This window comes from Panthera onca, chromosome X (genome assembly GCF_046562875.1).
Source record: "Panthera onca isolate mPanOnc1 chromosome X, mPanOnc1 haplotype 2, whole genome shotgun sequence".
Lineage (NCBI taxonomy): Eukaryota > Metazoa > Chordata > Mammalia > Carnivora > Felidae > Panthera > Panthera onca.
Genome location: NC_138357.1, coordinates 40,258,600 through 40,275,527, shown reverse-complemented (window position 1 = coordinate 40,275,527; position 16,928 = coordinate 40,258,600). Strand labels below are relative to the sequence as shown.

The 16,928-nt window shown below is 44.8% G+C and overlaps 1 protein-coding gene across 1 annotated transcript; it reads right to left on the bottom strand.

Annotated features, from left to right (window-relative positions):
* Nucleotides 1–520: 520 nt before the first annotated feature.
* On the bottom strand, nucleotides 521–15,985 carry IRS4 (insulin receptor substrate 4). The gene is made up of 2 exons (XM_081792429.1): nucleotides 12,229–15,985; nucleotides 521–599 (listed from the first exon to the last, which is right to left on the bottom strand). The coding sequence occupies exon 1, from the start codon at nucleotides 15,983–15,985 to the stop codon at nucleotides 12,230–12,232; it is 3,756 nt and encodes a 1,251-aa protein (XP_081648555.1). The 3' UTR covers nucleotides 521–599; nucleotide 12,229.
* Between the last annotated feature and the right edge of the window lie 943 nt (nucleotides 15,986–16,928).

Sequence of the window (16,928 nt, the reverse complement as noted above, 5' to 3'; positions counted from 1 at the left end):
GCCTTTAAAATATTAGAAATGTCTCATCAGGATTATCAGTTCAGTTAATGTGTAACTCCTTGATCAAGAAATGATTTATGTATGTAATACTCAGAAGAAAAAGATTCCAGATCATACCTACCTTCTCATTAACGTAACTTTTTTTTTCTGCTCTTGTTTGAAGGATTTTCAACTTCAAAACTAAATCTAAGTATTATACATCGGTAAAATTGGTGTTGGCCACATTTACACATCTGTAAATAACATTTTTTTAAAGAGGGAAAGGAAAGAGTTACAAGAGAGGCTTGCTTTTATAGTACTTGTTTCTTTTCAAAGAGATAGATTAGGGGTGGGGAGGGAAACCAGAAGACAAAAACAAAGTACAGTGTGAATTTCTTAATTCAAAATTACTTGATCCATAAGGCAGCACTACGAATGACCTGTATTAGGATCATTCACCTGCCTGTATCCACTTGTCGGCTTTTATAGAAATTCAAGCTGCTTTCTATTCAGAAGCCTCTGAATTCTCTTTCTTTTAGGGAGATCTGGAGTAGACAAAGATGAAACTCCATAAGCATCACTTTTCTTCTAGAATGTGTTTTTGTGGCAATGTAATCACTCTAGAAAAACAAGACGACAAAACAGTTACTTTCAAAATTAAAACATGAAGTGCTTTCACCCCCACCCTGTTCTAAAGTAAACCAAAATCGAACTAGTAGTTTTTGTGAGCCACGCTGAGGAGATTTCCTTGGCATAGGCATGGCAAACTATTGCCGCCTGTGACAAACACTAGTGCAAGCCTGGCAAAAATGCAAGGGCAGTTCTTCCTTTTGCCCCCAGGCTGTCCCTCTGACATTTCTGGTGGAAGGCAACTTTGTATTTGCGTGCACTGTTCTACCTCTTCCCAGTGGGGCTGTCAAGTGAGCCAGGCATTGGGCAAAGAGAAATTTTTTCTTCTCCTACATGCTTGATTATGCCCTCAACAGATGACGTGGCACAAGTCAATGGATTTAAGCACAGGAGTGCCTGGGTGGCTCAGTTGGTTAAGCGTCTGACTTCGGCTCAGGTCATGATCTCACGGTTCATGAGTTTGAGCCTGGCATTGGGCTCTGTGATGTCAGCCCAGAGCCTGCTTTGTTCCCCTCTCTCTGCCCCTCCACTGCTTGCGTTCTCTCTGTCTCTCTCAAAATAAATACATGAACTTAAAAAAAAAAAAAACACTGAAAAAAAAAAAAAGGATTTAAGTACAGCCTTCGTGACAGTCTCCAGACTTGGTCACTGACATTTTTCCTAAAAGAGCAAAATGATACCTGTAAAGGAGATTTGGCTACAATCCTCATCTGTCTAATAAAAAGAAGCTCTGGTATTACTGTCTTGGACTTTTCCTTTTGAGAGGATGGGTGACCAGGAGTGGGACAAGAGGAAGGAGGTCTGGTACATTGAAGAACATACTAGACTGGAGGGGGATGGATGGGGATAAATGGTTAGGAAATTGATTATGGCATGCTAGTGTTCCTTTAAGATCAGGTCATTGCAAAGTACCACACATTCTGTTTCATTATAACCAATCTAAAGGAATACATGGTAAGCATCCCTCAAAGGAGGTTTCAAAGTATAACATCTTTTTTCTAATTTAATTTTTTTAAATAATTTTTTTAACATTTATTCATTTTTGAGAGACAGAGACAGAACATGAGTGGGAAAGGGGCAGAGGGAGGGAGACACAGAATCTGAAGCAGGCTCCAGGCTCTGAGCTGTCAGCACAGAGCCCGACGTGGGGCTCGAACTCACAGACCACGAGATCATGACCTGAGCCAAAGTCAGAGGCTCAACGGACTGAGCCACCCAGGCTCCCGTCAAAGTATAACATCTTGTATTAAACCAGCAGTCAGTACACATTATAACTACTTGTTCTTTCCGCAGAGATTTTAAAAATGTAACCAACTTGCAGGTGGATGAAGCATCAAAGGTCTCCATGCCCCACGTCCACCCATTTGTGGCTATTAGTCCTAACTCATTATATAGGGCTGTTCCTCCACATTAAAAGGTTTATTTAAAAAAAAAATACAACCCCAGTTAGTAAAGACATTAAGTTTTTGTGTCAGCAGTGCGCTTAGGAAATTTTAAGTTCTATTGATCTATCAGGTTTACACCAAGGATGGAAGGTGTCTGTGAGAGTTATCCGTGCGAGTGCATACGAGCAGCTCAATTATCTGCTGCAAAATGAGCATCATTGAATTTTGCACCAACCATCAGCTAGATATTTTTAACAGAAATGTAAGGTTAGAAAGGCATCTCACCTAATTTACGTTGCTGCTTTGTTCTTTTTTTTTTAATTCAAGTTAATTAACATATAGTATAGTATTGGTTTCAGGAGAAGAATTTAGTGATTAATCCCTTACATATATATCCAGTGCTCATCCTGACAAGTGCCCTCCTTAATGCCCCTCCCCCATGTAGCCCATCCCTTCCACCTCCTATATTATGCTAAGGAAATAAGTCAGTCAGAGAAAAGACAAGTATCATGTGATTTCACTCATATGTGAAATTTAAGAAACAAAATAGATGAACATATGGGAAGGGAAGGAAAAATAAGATAAAAACCGAGAGGGAGGCAAACCATAAGACACTCTTAAATACAGAGAAGAAACTAAGGATTGCTGCTTTGTTTTAATATGAAAACCAAACATGTTCATATATAGCACACTGCATGTACTTTAAAAATGATTTCTTACTAACCTAAGTAATACACCACATTCCACATCTTTTCTAAAAACATACAAATTAAGCCTCATATGACTACTGCCTCAACATTATACTATATCTGAAATTAGGAGCATTTGTTACTATTTGAGCTGCTTTACTTTCTTCTTCACTTGTGTTTAAATGAGACTCTACTAAAAATTGGATTCTTATTTCTTTTTTTAAATGCTTATTTATTTTTGAGAGAGAGACAGAGTGCGAGCAGGGGACGGGCAGAGAGAGAGGGAGACACAGAATCCAAAGCAGACTTCAGGCTCTGAGCTGTCAGCACAAGCCTGATGCAGGACTTGAATTCACAAGCTGTGAGATCATGACCTGAGCTGAAGTCGGATGCTTAAATGAGCCATACAGGTGCCCCTTGGATTCATATTTCAATTGCTTCCCTATAACAATTATACCTGCATGAAATGAATGCTTGATAACCTACTAAACCCTAGAATATGATGGTGGGATTCCAAGTTTACATTACAAAATATATTTGTCAACTCAATGCTAGGAGAAATGAATACCACCATCCCAAACAAGATAATCCAAAAATCATTTAATATACTTTTGAAATGCATTGTGAGAATTCGAACCACATATTTACCTTTATAATCCTGTTTTACTTAGGCCAATATTAAAATGAGTTTACATTTTCTGAGCACATTCCAAAGGACAGGAGAAGGAAGTAACTCAGGAGCTTGCTAGGTGGCAAAGGAAAGCAATTCAGGATTAAAACTCCACAACAATGCTCTGCTCTGCACTCTGCTCTGTGCAATGAGTATCAAAGGGCTGATAATCACATCTTAGTTCTGTGTCTTGTTTATTTATTTTTTGTCCCTTGTTCATTTTGATGTCATTCCACCACCAGAAGCGTAAATGGTGATTTTTAAAAATGTGGCGAGTTTTTGACATGTTATTGCCACTCGATACTGACAGGTTATAAATGACTGCGTTATTGGATATTCTTACTTTCTAATTAATCAAAGATCTTTTGAGTGATGAGTTAATTCCACCCATTTAAGTGGGAGGTATACTCTTCAAGTTCTTTTTTCTCTAAAAAAACTCATTGGACTCTGATGGATCAAAACATTTTCCTACTCCTCCTGCCCCCCCCCCAAAAAAAACCTGGCAAGTATTATTTTCTTCTCAAAACAAATGAAGTAAACTTTTCTGTTTCAATTTGTATAATGCTATAAGCCTGAACATTAATCTTTAATATACTAATAAAGCACACATGACTTCAATATCCCTGGAAATTTGTACGGCGAGCCAAGAAAGCAGTTCCTCCAGGGCGTTCCAGACCTCTTTATACCAATCATAAACATGCCTCTATTGCAGTTTGAAGTCCAAAGCAGCAATAGTTCCCTTGCCCAGCGAAAGCCAAAGCTATAACAAGATATCCAGTTATTCTCTCTTTCTCTTTCCATTCGTCCCAATCTCAATGCCTTAGTTATCTTTCAACTCCAATTTTCCTATAACTCAAAAAGAAAAAAGTTTTTCAAGTTCTTCTGAAAATTCCTCATTCCACTTATTAGTCAGTACACTACCCCTGCAATCAACTGGTGATCAGACTGGAGCAACCAAGACAAGTGTTGAAGCCAAACAGATGCAAGGAAACGAAGAGAAATAGAAGCATATACCACAACGATGAATGCACAGTAACACAATTATATTATTCAGCTTAGTGGTGCCTCTGGCTTATATATAGCTCTTTTTTTTTTTTTTTCAATAAGAACAGACCATCACACCTCACTGTACCCTGTGAACATAACAGGAGGGTGATTCTCTAGGAACTGGTAAAAATCTAAGTGCTGTCCCTCAAGGGTGAAAACTAGCTATAATTTATGCTAGTCTTTACAACACCAATCGTACCCCACTATTGTCTCCTTCCTAGATCAGAAGAGCAAACACTTCTCCCGATGGTGGCAATGGTTTGGGTACAGAAGTGTCGAAAGAATCCCTAAGGGAAATTGATGACACTTGTAAACCTCCATCTCCTCAAAGGTCAGCTCAATTGTTGCACACCTGCCCTTCGCCAGCGGGCCCCAGACGACTTATGTATGTTCATTCCAGCCTTGATTATCTGGATACAAAATATTCAGGGATCAGCTACAAGATTCTTACCCCAGGTTAGCTTTTCCCTACTTCCCAACACACACTTGGGCCACTTCGCTCTGCTGCCTAGTTACTGCAGACTTAAAGAATCCAAGTTACTAGAATTCTAATACAGGCAGTCTCTGATTTACAAAAGAGACATATTTCAAGGCTCATTGTCTAGTTGAAACTCTGAATAAATTATCCCCAGAGAAGCAATGTTGTAAATAAATGGTGGGTAGGTTCGGAGGTCCATCTACATGAGCCTATATTAATCTATGCAGTTCTTAACCTAATAGAGGAACTGCTTTGACTCTACCCAACCGTCACTTAAAATTACGACCTCATTTCTATCGGAAGATGTACTTGAGGCTTTGATTTAAGACTCCAGGGAGGTAGCTCTTTTAACCAAGGCAATGGGAAGAGTGTCCCCTCTAAACTCAAATGGCTGGAATAACTGGGGTGGTGTGGCAGTAGAAAGGAAACTATGGTAAGAGCTTCAGCCACAATAGGGTGTCCTTCATGGGGTGGGAGCGGGTGGGCTCTGGGGGTGAGGACTGTGTTGGTATGCCTCTGAAGCTGTAGGTACAACTGATGAAAAAGCAGGAGTGAAAAGTCACATTTATTGGTCAGACTTTCAAGGATACCATTGGTGCACATGGGAATAACTTTCTTTTTTTTTCATTTTTTTTAATGTTTATTTATTTTTGAGAGATAGAGAGAGAGACAGAGTGCTAGCAGGGGTGGGGCAGAGAGAGAGGGAGACAGAGAATCCAAAGCAGACTCCAGGCTCTGAGCTGTCAGCACAGAGCCCAACACGGGGCTTGAACTCGTGAACCGCAAGATCATGATCTGAGCCGAAGCTGGACGCTCAACTGCCTGAGCCACCCAGGCGCACTGGGAATAACTTCCGAGATGAATGTAGAGATAGACTTCATTGATACTCTAAGGTTCAAGTCTACAAGTAGAAAATGAGTAACTGTAGAAAGGCAAATTATATAAATTGTGAAAACTAGCTAAAATGACTACAGTTTATGGGGAATCGGATATTCAGTAAACCAAGAAGGTCTGGCTAGCATCAGATGTACTGTGGCCAATCCAACCATGAAAATAGCTTTAAACACTGGCAAAGCCACCTCTGTGGCAACAAGTGATAGGACAGCGGGCAGTGCAGCCTTGGGCCTGCAGAGCAAGGAGCCCTTTGAGAAGGGCCCTTCCTGCAAGCTAAGCCCAAACTACTGTGAAACAGGAGCAAGCAACACCTGGGGAATGACTCCTCCCGGAGCTCCCGAAGGACTCCCAGAGTACTCCTCATCTTTTCAGCCAGAGAGATACCAGGAAAGGACATGGTTTCCTAAACTTAGGGACACAAATTTGGCAAAAGGCACATGAGGCTAAGACTCTCATAACCCAACCAATGCACCCCTAAACCATGTGAACGGGGTGTCAGGAAGCGAGGGGGAAAAATAGTAACTTTTTCATTTCACTAAAAAACATATAAGTACATGTTTTCCATTAATTCCACAAGGAATTAAGCTCTCAAGCAGAAATTACAAAGTACCTTCTAAAAGAACGCAAATCTATAATAGAATGTACATCTACATTTGAAAAAATCTTGAAAAATTCCTGTTTCTCAAGTGTTCAGCATACCTTCCCAAAAGAAGATGGAAATGTAAGACCTATAGCTGCACAACCAGTAATCAAGGCAGAATGGCTAGAGGACACATCTTAAGTTCAGAGAGCCAAGCACATTATCTTGGCAATTTTATCAACAGCTTTTAAATTAGCAAACTGGTAGGTGTGGTGAAAATGGAATGTGTTGTCATGTATTCATTTTATTGTTATAAAAAGGTACCCTTTTTCATCTCTCAGTCCTCAGTCAGGACTAAGTGATATTTTCCAGTGAATGATCCTAACCATCTAAGAGCCTGGCCACACCTCTTAGACAAAACATACTGCAGGCTTTAATTAAGCATTTCACAAAAGCTATTTTCCAATACTGCCAATAAAATGCCTGGGATATTTTTATATAGTCTTAAAGCATTTAAAAAAAAGGTGCTAAAGAAAATGAATTTAATTTTAAACAAGGATTTTTATGTCCCAAGGAGAGGATTTGATTTTCAAGACTTCTAAAATCTACTTGCCTGACTGCCAAAACAAAGTTCGTTTTTTAAACAAATGAAGAGCATCTATTTCTACCACCCCTTTTCTTCCACCTGTCTCGCTTTTTCCTATTTTCTCACTGTGACAGTTGAGATTCGAATATCAGATTTGATACACACGGAAAAATGAAATTAAAAGGGCTTTTTGCTGTAACTGGCAAATGCCGATGGATTATTGGGAAAACCAAAGATGTCTAACCTCTGGTAAGGAAATGACCATTAATGGAAGTTTACTGAATGTACTCTCATCTCGCTTCCATTCCTTTCAGTGTGTCCCCGGCATCCAACTAGATACACCATTTGTGTGGAGGAGGCAAAGATTAGCAAACGCCTACCCAAACCAGATTTAAAGATGCAATTCCAGTACAGGTCAAAGTCTTTTATTCTAAGAGCCATGACAAACAGTTCAACGTAATGAAAATTACCCAAGCTCTGGCAGATGGTTCACAGCTGTAACACTCTAAATGAATTACTTCCCCCCAAATTCCTACTATCAAATTCAAGAAAACTTGTATTTTTTTTCAATCCTTGCCTATATAATAATCTGGGTTTTTTTTTCTCATTTTTCTTGATATTTAATCTTTCAAATTGGTCCAAGGAAGGAAAACATGTTCACAAGGTTGTATGTTACATTATTAATCCAGAAATACAGTTTCTCCGATGTCTTATTTATTCTATAACCAGTCTAGTGTATCTGTATAATGATCTTTCATCAATAGGAAAAGAACAGATTGGGCATATGATGAAAGGGACTTGAAATCAGATGCATGGGTTTGGTTTTCAGCTCTGTCACTTACCTCTTTGACCATGAGAAAATTCTTAACAGCAGCTTCAGTTCCAGTACCTACTGTCCCCCAGTAAAATAATGAATGTGAATGAGTTTTGCAAATTATAAGGCCATATGCAACTGTTAAACATTCCCTCAGCCAGCAAGTTGACAGTTTAATAACAGCCCTTTTTAACTCACATGCAGTATTTATTTCTCCTTTATACTGGTCACTCTTATCTAATCCAATGTGAAGATTTTTGTGTCATTCTAAGGAAGCCCGAGTTTGATCCCCAAACAGCTGCCTGCCAATGACTCTGAAGTATCTTAGTTCATGTTTGGTGATCTGGGAGAGGAAAGGGAAGCAAGAGGTCTTGTTTGTGTTTTTAGGCACGTGTGATATTATGTGGTGCTCAATTAAAGTCCTAGTCCTTGTTTAAAGATGTTTTGCTAGTGGCCGAAATTTTTACCCTGGGAGCATCACTGTTAGAATGAATGTAAATGCGTAATGACTGCCAACAACTTTAGTGAACTTTAATTGAATGAGGTCCTCTTTAATTGTTATAGGTCAAATACCTCTACTCCAAACAACTGTCCAATTTTTTTTTTTCAGGGGATGGGGGTAGATGTTGTCTAAAATAAGTGACCTGCCAATGGTGACTGAAAATCTCCGCTATCCTGAAGATTTTATTCTAGTAATTTATAATAAATAACTCCAATACAACAAAAGGAATTTGCTTTCAGCACCTATAGTTTAGAGCAAGAGGATTTGGCAGTAGTACACTGAAAAGAAGCTTACCCTTCCTTCATGCTAATAACAGTGTATAACATTTCAAAAGGTAGTTACTACAGATTTTTTCTTTCTTTTTGCTTTCTAATAACAAGTGGTATCATAACATTACTAATTTGGCTGATCAATTCTATTGCCCCTTCTAGAGCTGTCCTTATTCCTCCTATCTCTGGAATGGAAAAATCTGAGTTTTTCACCTTAAGTCATTTCAAACTATGGATTCTACCTCAGATACAGGAGAAGAGGCAAAAATGCATATATGAGTCAAGAGTCAGACTAAGCCAAATAAGAAACTACATTCTCGTCCCAAATGCTAATGCTGATAGCCCATGTGTTTAAAATGTGAAGACTCTCTGCCCTTTAAAAATTATTTAATTGATAAAAAAAGTCAAACCCAGGTTATTTTTCTGCGTGTTTCTAATTGTCTTGAATGGATAGCTTTAACACACTTACTTATATGCAATGTAACTATGGGTAAATGAGATTATCTATTAATTTTGTGTTACATGAACAAAGGTGTCACACGGCTTTATAGTCTCACTTCATTTTGTTATAAACAGACCCAAACTGTAAGGATCCCAGCCCTGAACAACCATGTAAACCATTTTAAATGAAAGTAAAGACTAACTGAAAATTGGGATTTGAGGACAGAGAACTTTAATTTAGCTTTGTGCCTCTAAAGGTAATAATAACAGTGTAACAGCAATGACAACAATGATATTAGTTATCTAATAATTCATGTACAACACTTACTATGTGCCAGGCACTGCTCTAAGCACTTGCCATAAATTAAAATTACCCTTTGAGATACATAACTCCTAGTAAAGACTATGACTTTGTTCCTTTGTGAAAGAAGATTTTTTCTCTTCTAACATGATGCATATATATGATACATATACACACATATATTTAATGTAGATACAACGGTGGAGAGAGATAAAAAATGGGTGAAAATTGGGGCACCTGGGTGGCTCAGTCGGTTAAGCGTCCGACTTCGGCTCAGGTCATGATCTCACGGTCCGTGAGTTCGAGCCCCGCGTCAGGCTCTGTGCTGACAGCTCAGAGCCTGGAGCCTGTTTCGGATTCTGTGTCTCCCTCTCTCTCTGACCCTCCCCCATTCATGCTCTGTCTCTCTCTCTCTCAAAAATAAATAAAACGTTAAAAAAAATTTTAAAAAAATGGGTGAAAATTATTCTATAGGTTTATAGTAAAAAAAAAAACAAACCTATCAGAATTATCCACAGTTCTTACCACTTCACAGACAACATTCTACCATATCAATTTACATTAAAATGGTAACAAAAGTTGTTTCCTGCAATACTTTCTCTCTATATGTCTTTCCATATATATATATATATATATATATATATATATATATATGGGAGATATCTATACCTATATCTGTATCTATATCTATATCTATATCTATATCTATATCTATATCTATATCCCAGCAACTTATGTGCCTGATTCACTCTCAGGACCAATTTACTTTTGCAAGAATCTAAATCAGCAGTTTAAACAGCTGAAACTTCAGTGTTAATCCAATCACAAAATAAAACTATATTTGTAAACTGCTTTAAAGTCCCCAATGCTTCCACATTCATTCTCTTTTTTTAACCTAAGCACCCTCCTCCCTGCAAGATGCAGCCTCCTCTCTGTAGTCACTCAATAAAGTCAGGAATGTCCTCAATGGACAACACATTTAGAGAATAGCAAATCTCCAAAACAGCCATAAAGTCATTTGAAGCTATTTATAAATCAATAACTTAACCTAAAATGATGACAATTGGATGTAGATAATCCTTGGGAAGTCAGGGTTTATTTCAGGAACAAGTTTTCACTAATTGTGACCTTTGTTTAAACAGAGTATTGAAAAGTATAGACAAACCTCTATGAAAAGTTGTCCAGCCAAAGAACCACAGGGAAACAGGCAGCTAGGCACACCTACATTAACATCACAAACGGTAACTTCAGCAGCGAGGTTAAAGCCATAGCTTGAGACCAATTTCCGGATATATTTTACAGAATAAAATAGACCTGTTCCTGAAAAGCTGGTTATGGATTAAATTCTTGGAAATAGAATTCTCTATTTTAAATGAGTGGGTCTGGTAGTAGCGGGTACCGTGTGTGTGTGTGTGTGTGTGTGTGTGTGTGTGTGTGTGTGTGTATTGGGAGGTGGGGGTCACAATTTAAAGGAGATCTGAACTGAATCCTCTGGGAAGCCAAAGCATCCTTTTGTCGTTTTAATGATTGCTGTTTAATATGTCCATGCCACAAATGTGAGTTTTTGAACGGCAAGTTTTCCAAAGCAGGGGAAGAAAGGGGAGGGGTTACACCTGCACTAAACAGGGAGCTTGTTAGGTGACTGTTGTGATCAGTCCCCAACTTGTTCTGCCTGATCAAGCACAGTGGGCAGAGATCCAATAACAAAAGAATTCCACAAAGCAAGCAAAGCAAAAATCTTCACTAAACTGACTACTGGAATGGAAACTGCTGGGGTGCATCTCTTCCCTTCACTGGAAGAGAAGCACATTCTACTGAAGAGGGAAGGCACATGCTATGGAGACATCATCTTCCGAAATCATTTCTTGAGCGTGTGTCTAAACACGCTGATAACAACATTGCATAATGTACACGAGATTACTCAAGGTCTGCTTCTCAAATGTGACAGCTCCTACTCTTCCTTATTTCTTCCTTTGGAAAAGTAACCCTTTAAAAAACTTCCACTGTTCCAGGGTAGACTGCCCCTGGGGTCAGGTCTTCCTCCAGCCTTATTATCTTGCTTTACTGGATTTCCCAGAAGACATACCAATTAGATGTTTTCCGTGCTTTTTAAACCTTTCAAACAATATTCATACCCATTATCAAGTTGTCACAAATCCCTCTTTTGGGGGAGTTATATGAAGAAAATGAGGCACAGCGAAGGTGGCTTGCCTGTCACTACGAGTGACAGGAAAGGAACACTCAAGGTTGTTGGCAATGTATCCTGTGTAAAAACAAAACAAATCAACACAAAAACACATTCCAGAGCCAAATACTGTCTTCTTTTAATCACCTGTTTCAGATTATTTCTGTTTTGTTCCCTCCAGACATTTATGCTAACAGTGGAGATTTAACCTTCTTGGTAAATCACAGCAAACTAGCTTAGTAACAATGACCGCTTTTAAAAAGTAACAATGACTGATTTTTTTAAAGTGACTTTCAAAGGAGGTCTCCCTCCCCCAAATGTCACAGTTGATCATCACTGCTGAATATTCTTGGTCTTATTAAACTTGTAATCAAATACGGGCATTTGTAGAAAAGTAGCTTTTACTTGTTGATTTGAAAATGAGTTGATGGGATCCAATTTATGGTATCCTGTTTGCAAAAAATCATTGTTAGGGAAGGATTTTGAAAGCATCCTCATGCTATATATATCCTTAAGCTTTTAATTACTCCTAAAAGGATGGAACCCATGTTTAAATGACAATCGGTTCTTTTCCAAATAAATGTATGATTGGATTAAAACTTAAAAGTTTTTGCAAAGATCACAAGGCACTGCACGAATACTGAAAACTACATTCTACTTCTCCTGCTAAGTAGGCACCAGTTAATGAAATATTAACTCCCTTTTTCCTAACACCAGAGACATCGATTCATTAGGCAATAACCATTAACGTGGGGAAATGAATTCTAAAGTTACCAACCTCAGTGGGGAGAGTCGAACTTCTTGTTGTCAGGTCTGGCAAAGTCCATTCTCACGTATGTGTCGTCGTCGTCGTCGACGGAATCCTCTCGCTCCCGGGGAATCGGCACCCGGCGGCGGGGTGGTGGCGGTGGGGGGGCGGCCGCTGCAGCCCCGTTCTCACCTTGGGCCAGGTCTGCATCTGGGTTTGGGGCCCTCGGGTTCGAGCCACGGGCAACGCCTGGGGCCCCCCTTACCGCTTCGGCGGCAGCAGCGCTAGCAACAGGTTGGAACCGGCGGACTGAGGCGGAGTCAAGTCCAGCGGAGGCCTCCAAGCCTCTGGCGGCCGCCCCGATGCCCGGGGCCGCGGCGAGGGCGGAGGCGGCGGCCAAAGCCCGGCCCACGGCTAAGGCTGGCGCAGCTACGGAGGCTAAGGAGGCGGAGAGGTCTCTCTCAAGGCTGTCGGTGGGGAAAGCCGAGACAGCGGCTCTAGCGGAGGCAAAGAAACTTTGCGAACGGCTCTGCGGGCGTCTGCGCTCCAGCCCGTCTTCCTGCAGCAGCCTAGCCACAGGTGGTGGTTCAGAGCAGCGGCTGGGGGAAAGAGAAATGTCCATACAGAACTCAGAAAATGGGTCGACCACATAGATTCGACCTGTTTCAGCATCATAGCGAATGGCACTGTCAGCAAAAGGCACGGCTGGTGTCATTGCTGGATTGAAAATCACTTCGATGTAGTCACCCTCTTCCTCATTAGCATTGCCACCTGTAGCACTGGGAGGAAGAGGCACAAATGGCCACCTAGCACCTTCCAGAAAGAGGGGGTTGGCACCTGGAAAAGCTCTTAATAGATTCGAGAGGCTGTGTGCTGGGTTCGGAAATGGCACTCTGAACTCAACATTCACATAATTAGAAAAGGCTGACGGTCTGGGGCCAGCAATGATACTCCACGAACCTGGCAGTCCTTGAATAAAGGGGGCTGGCATATTAGTATCTCTCTTAGTGAAGTCAATGTTGACGTAGTCACCAGAACTGTCAGCTTCTCTCTGCTCACGTGTGGGTTTTTGTGATTTGGGCTTGATTTTATTTCCTTTTCTAATAAAAGAAAGGCGGTTAGGTCTCTTAGCCTTGTTCTTGGGGGGGCCGTTATCTCCAGGCTTTGAGAACGACCCCTCAACTGAAGGCTTTGAAACTGCGTCTTTGGGGCCCCTGTTAGATGCAGATTCTTTGTCTAGGCCCTTCCCCAGGAATTTTCCAGGTAACATTGGTACATACTCACTGTGGTCACTCTGTCCCAATGGGGAGCCCTGAAAGGGATTTGGCAGAGAAAAGTAAGAGCTCCAACTTTTAGAGGAAGAACCACCCTGAGGGTTTGGGGGATTTTTTGGAATTGCGCCGGCTCCGGGAGCCATAAACATATAGTCACTGTCACTGTCATTGTCCCTTGCCTCGTCGTCCTTATCAGGATCAGGCTCTTTTGGAGAACTTGGGGCAGGTGGTGGGCTCACTCTGGGAAACATCATCATGTACCCTCTTGAATCTTCAAAAGGTGATCGAGAGTGGCGTTTTGAAGCAGAGAAGTTTTGAGGAGCCATCAGCATATAATCGCTGGAGCTTGCCAGAGGGGCGGCCACCCCTGGCCTCATTGGCACATATGGGTCATCTTCATCTTCATCAAAAGCTCTGGCTCTGTGGGGCCCCCGAGCTGCACCTTCTGGGGTATCTGCCTCTTTGACTTCTTTGGCTTCTTTGCGTTCTTTTGTGGCTCCTCTGTCGGCACAAAAGTAGAGTCGGAACCTTCCCCCAGACTTCCCTTTACCACCAGTTGCTCCAGGTGGAGGGGGTGGAGGTGGAGGAGGTGGAGGTGGTGGCATTTGCTGCTGCTTGCTTTGAGTTAATTTGCCAAAGTAGGATCTTTTCTTCAGAGATTTTCCACGTTCACCACTGCCATCGGGGGTCTTCCCACCTCCTGGGCCTTTGCCCCCTCCAGAGTTCTTGCCACCACCTGAGCCATGACCATCTCCAGATCCCTGCCCACTGCCTGAGCCGTGTCCACCACCGGCTCCCTGGCCACTGCCTGAACCGTGCCCACCCGCAGTGCCCTGGCCATCTCCTGCACGCTGGTTTCCTCCTGCCCCCTGGCCCCCTGAGCCTTGGCCACCGCTTGAGCCCTGGCCACCACTTGAACCCTGGCCACCTCCGGAGCCCTGCCCTCCGCCTGAGCACTGACTTCCTCCTGAACTCTGGCTACTGGAGCCTTGGCCACTTGAGCCCTGGCCACCTCCGGAACCCCGGCCATTTCCTGAGCCCCAGTTGTTCATGGGCATGTAGTCACCTTCGTTTCCTTCCTGATCCTCTTTGCCCTGAGGACTGTCTTCTTCCCCAGAGTTGCCAGGGCGAGATGCTTCAGAGGACAGGCAAGATCCGTGGTTGGGGGCTTCTACAGGATGCGGGACACGCACCGGACTGGGTGTTAAGCGGCGAAAAAAGCTGGCTGGCACTGAAATCGCTCTCTTGGACCTGCGCGCTCTGGGTAGGTGCAGTCTTCCTCGCCTGGAGGGGAGCACGGGCTCGCTGGGTGTTAGGTAGCGCCTGGTGAGGAGCATCTCGTCTTCCCCGTCACCGATGGCCCTGAGGTGGCAAAACTGCTCAAAGCGGGACCTTCTCAGCCAGCCACCGGGCTCCAGTGGGAGCGTGTCCAGGTGCCTCCTAGCGGACAGCAGGGTTAACAGGTGGGCGCCGATGCTGATGCTGTAGCTGCGGCAGCGGGCTCTGTATTCGTCTGCACACAGGGCTCTCATCTTCTCCAGAAACAGCTCGTGCATGTTTTGGGCCACCACGCAGTCATCGACCTGCATCCAGAGTTCCCCCGGACCGATGACGGTGGACCTACCGACTTCCAAGAAGAAATACTGCTCTGAGTGCCCGCAGCGACGGATGCTCAGGAGCTGGACTACCACGCTGGCCACTTCGGTGTTCAACCTCACAAAGACAACCTCCTCGTCGGTAAGACAGAGCCGGAACACGCCGCTCAGCTCTTTTCTGTGCCCCAGCCCCCTGGGTTTGACTATTACCTGCCACACATCTTTATAGAAGGGTGGCTCCGCCGCCGCTGCAGCCGCCAGCGCGGCCGGCACTCCATCCGGCTGCGCGCCGGGCGTGCCGCAGCGGCGGCGCTTGCTCTCGAGGATGAGGCGGCTGAGCAGCAAGTACCAGCTCTCTTGCTCCGACTCGTTCTCGGCCACCATCGCGAAGTACTCGTCCTGGGTAAAGAGGGCGATGAGGTGTCGGTACCTTGCGTCGGCCCGCTGGCTCACCGAGAAGCACTGGTACAGGGTGATCACGCGCCGCGGTGGGATGAGCGCGGGGACCGTGGCGCCGGAGGCGGCCGCCGCCGCTGCAGCCGCCGCGGCGCGCACACTGTGCCGGAACTTCCTGGCATTTTCGTAGTATTCCAGCCGAGCTGGGGCGTCCGCGGTCTCGAGTTTGAGCACGAAGTAGCGCCTATGCCCATGCTTCTGCTTCCGCAGGTAGCCGCGTTTGCAGACTTCGTCCCCGACGGGGAGGTCCTCCTCATCGGACTCGGAGTCTGACCGGGAGCCAGTGGCCGTGGAGAGCCACATGGCTCCCGGACAAGACGACCCGGTCCCAATGAGTGCGGTCGGGGTGCCCGAGGAAGGAAGCGGGGTGGTCGCCACCGCAGCTAGCGCTGCAGCTGTTGCCGCTGCTGCAGCTCTCAGCCTCCTTGTCGCCCGGTCGCGAGCGAAGGAGCAACTCGCCATGGTGATGCACGATGGTTTTAAGGTGAGCGCGGGGGAGGGGGACTCCGGGAAGGGAGGGTTGGGGGAAGAGGCCGTCTAGCCCAACCGCCCGCCCCAGCCCCCTCCCGCTTCGGCCCCGCCCCCGCCCACACCACTCAAAGCGCGCGGCGGCGGGCAAACAACACGTGACCACCGCCTCACGCGGCGGCCGCTGCGGCTCCAGCTACCGGCGCAGCGGAGGGGCGCGAGCTGCGCCAGCAAAGGTGTACAGGGGAGGGGGCGCCGGGCCCGAGAGGCGGGGCCACCTCCTCCCCGGCCTAGATGCTTGGTGAATCTCCGGGCCTGTGGGCCTCGGGAGGACCGACGGGAGGAGGCGGGGCTCTCCGGCCACGCTGGTCCTAACCAGGAGTCCACGAAGGCACGAGGGGGCGGGAGAAGGCGGGAGGGGCGGAGGAGAGAGCGGCCCGCGGCCGGGGCCGGGCGGGGGCGCCACAGCCCGGGCTCGATTGGCTGGAGGGGGCGAGAGGAGGTGGCGGAGGCGGAGCACAGCCGTCTGGGGCCGCTCAGCGGAGGAGAGCTGGCCCGGCGGCAGGACGGTTTGTTTGTTTATTTGGGAAGCGGGAGCCAGGTGAAACTGTTGCAAGGTTCTCATTGGACGGGATAGGAGCCAATGGGAGTGTCCGGCAGGCAGGCGACTTTGAATTAATTAGTTTGGGGAGCAGAAGGGGAACTGAGGGGTGAGGGGGGCGGGGCTTGAATCCCAGAGTGGGCCCCGCAGTCTGGTTGTCGCGCACGCAAGCGGTAAACAACCCTCCGCGAGTAGCTGCTAATGGCAGTGATCAAACTCGTGCAAATCCCTGAGCCCCCGAGACCCGGGGACCGAGCCAGGCTCCCTCCGTTTCTTCTCCCGGCCCTCACAGAAATTCTCTATTCCTGTCACAGTCGGGTGTACTCGCTGCTGCCG

Coding starts and splice junctions, on each gene's coding strand:
- IRS4 (XM_081792429.1), bottom strand. CDS start 15,985: ATGGCGAGTTGCTCCTTCGCTCGCGACCGGGCGACAAGGAGGCTGAGA.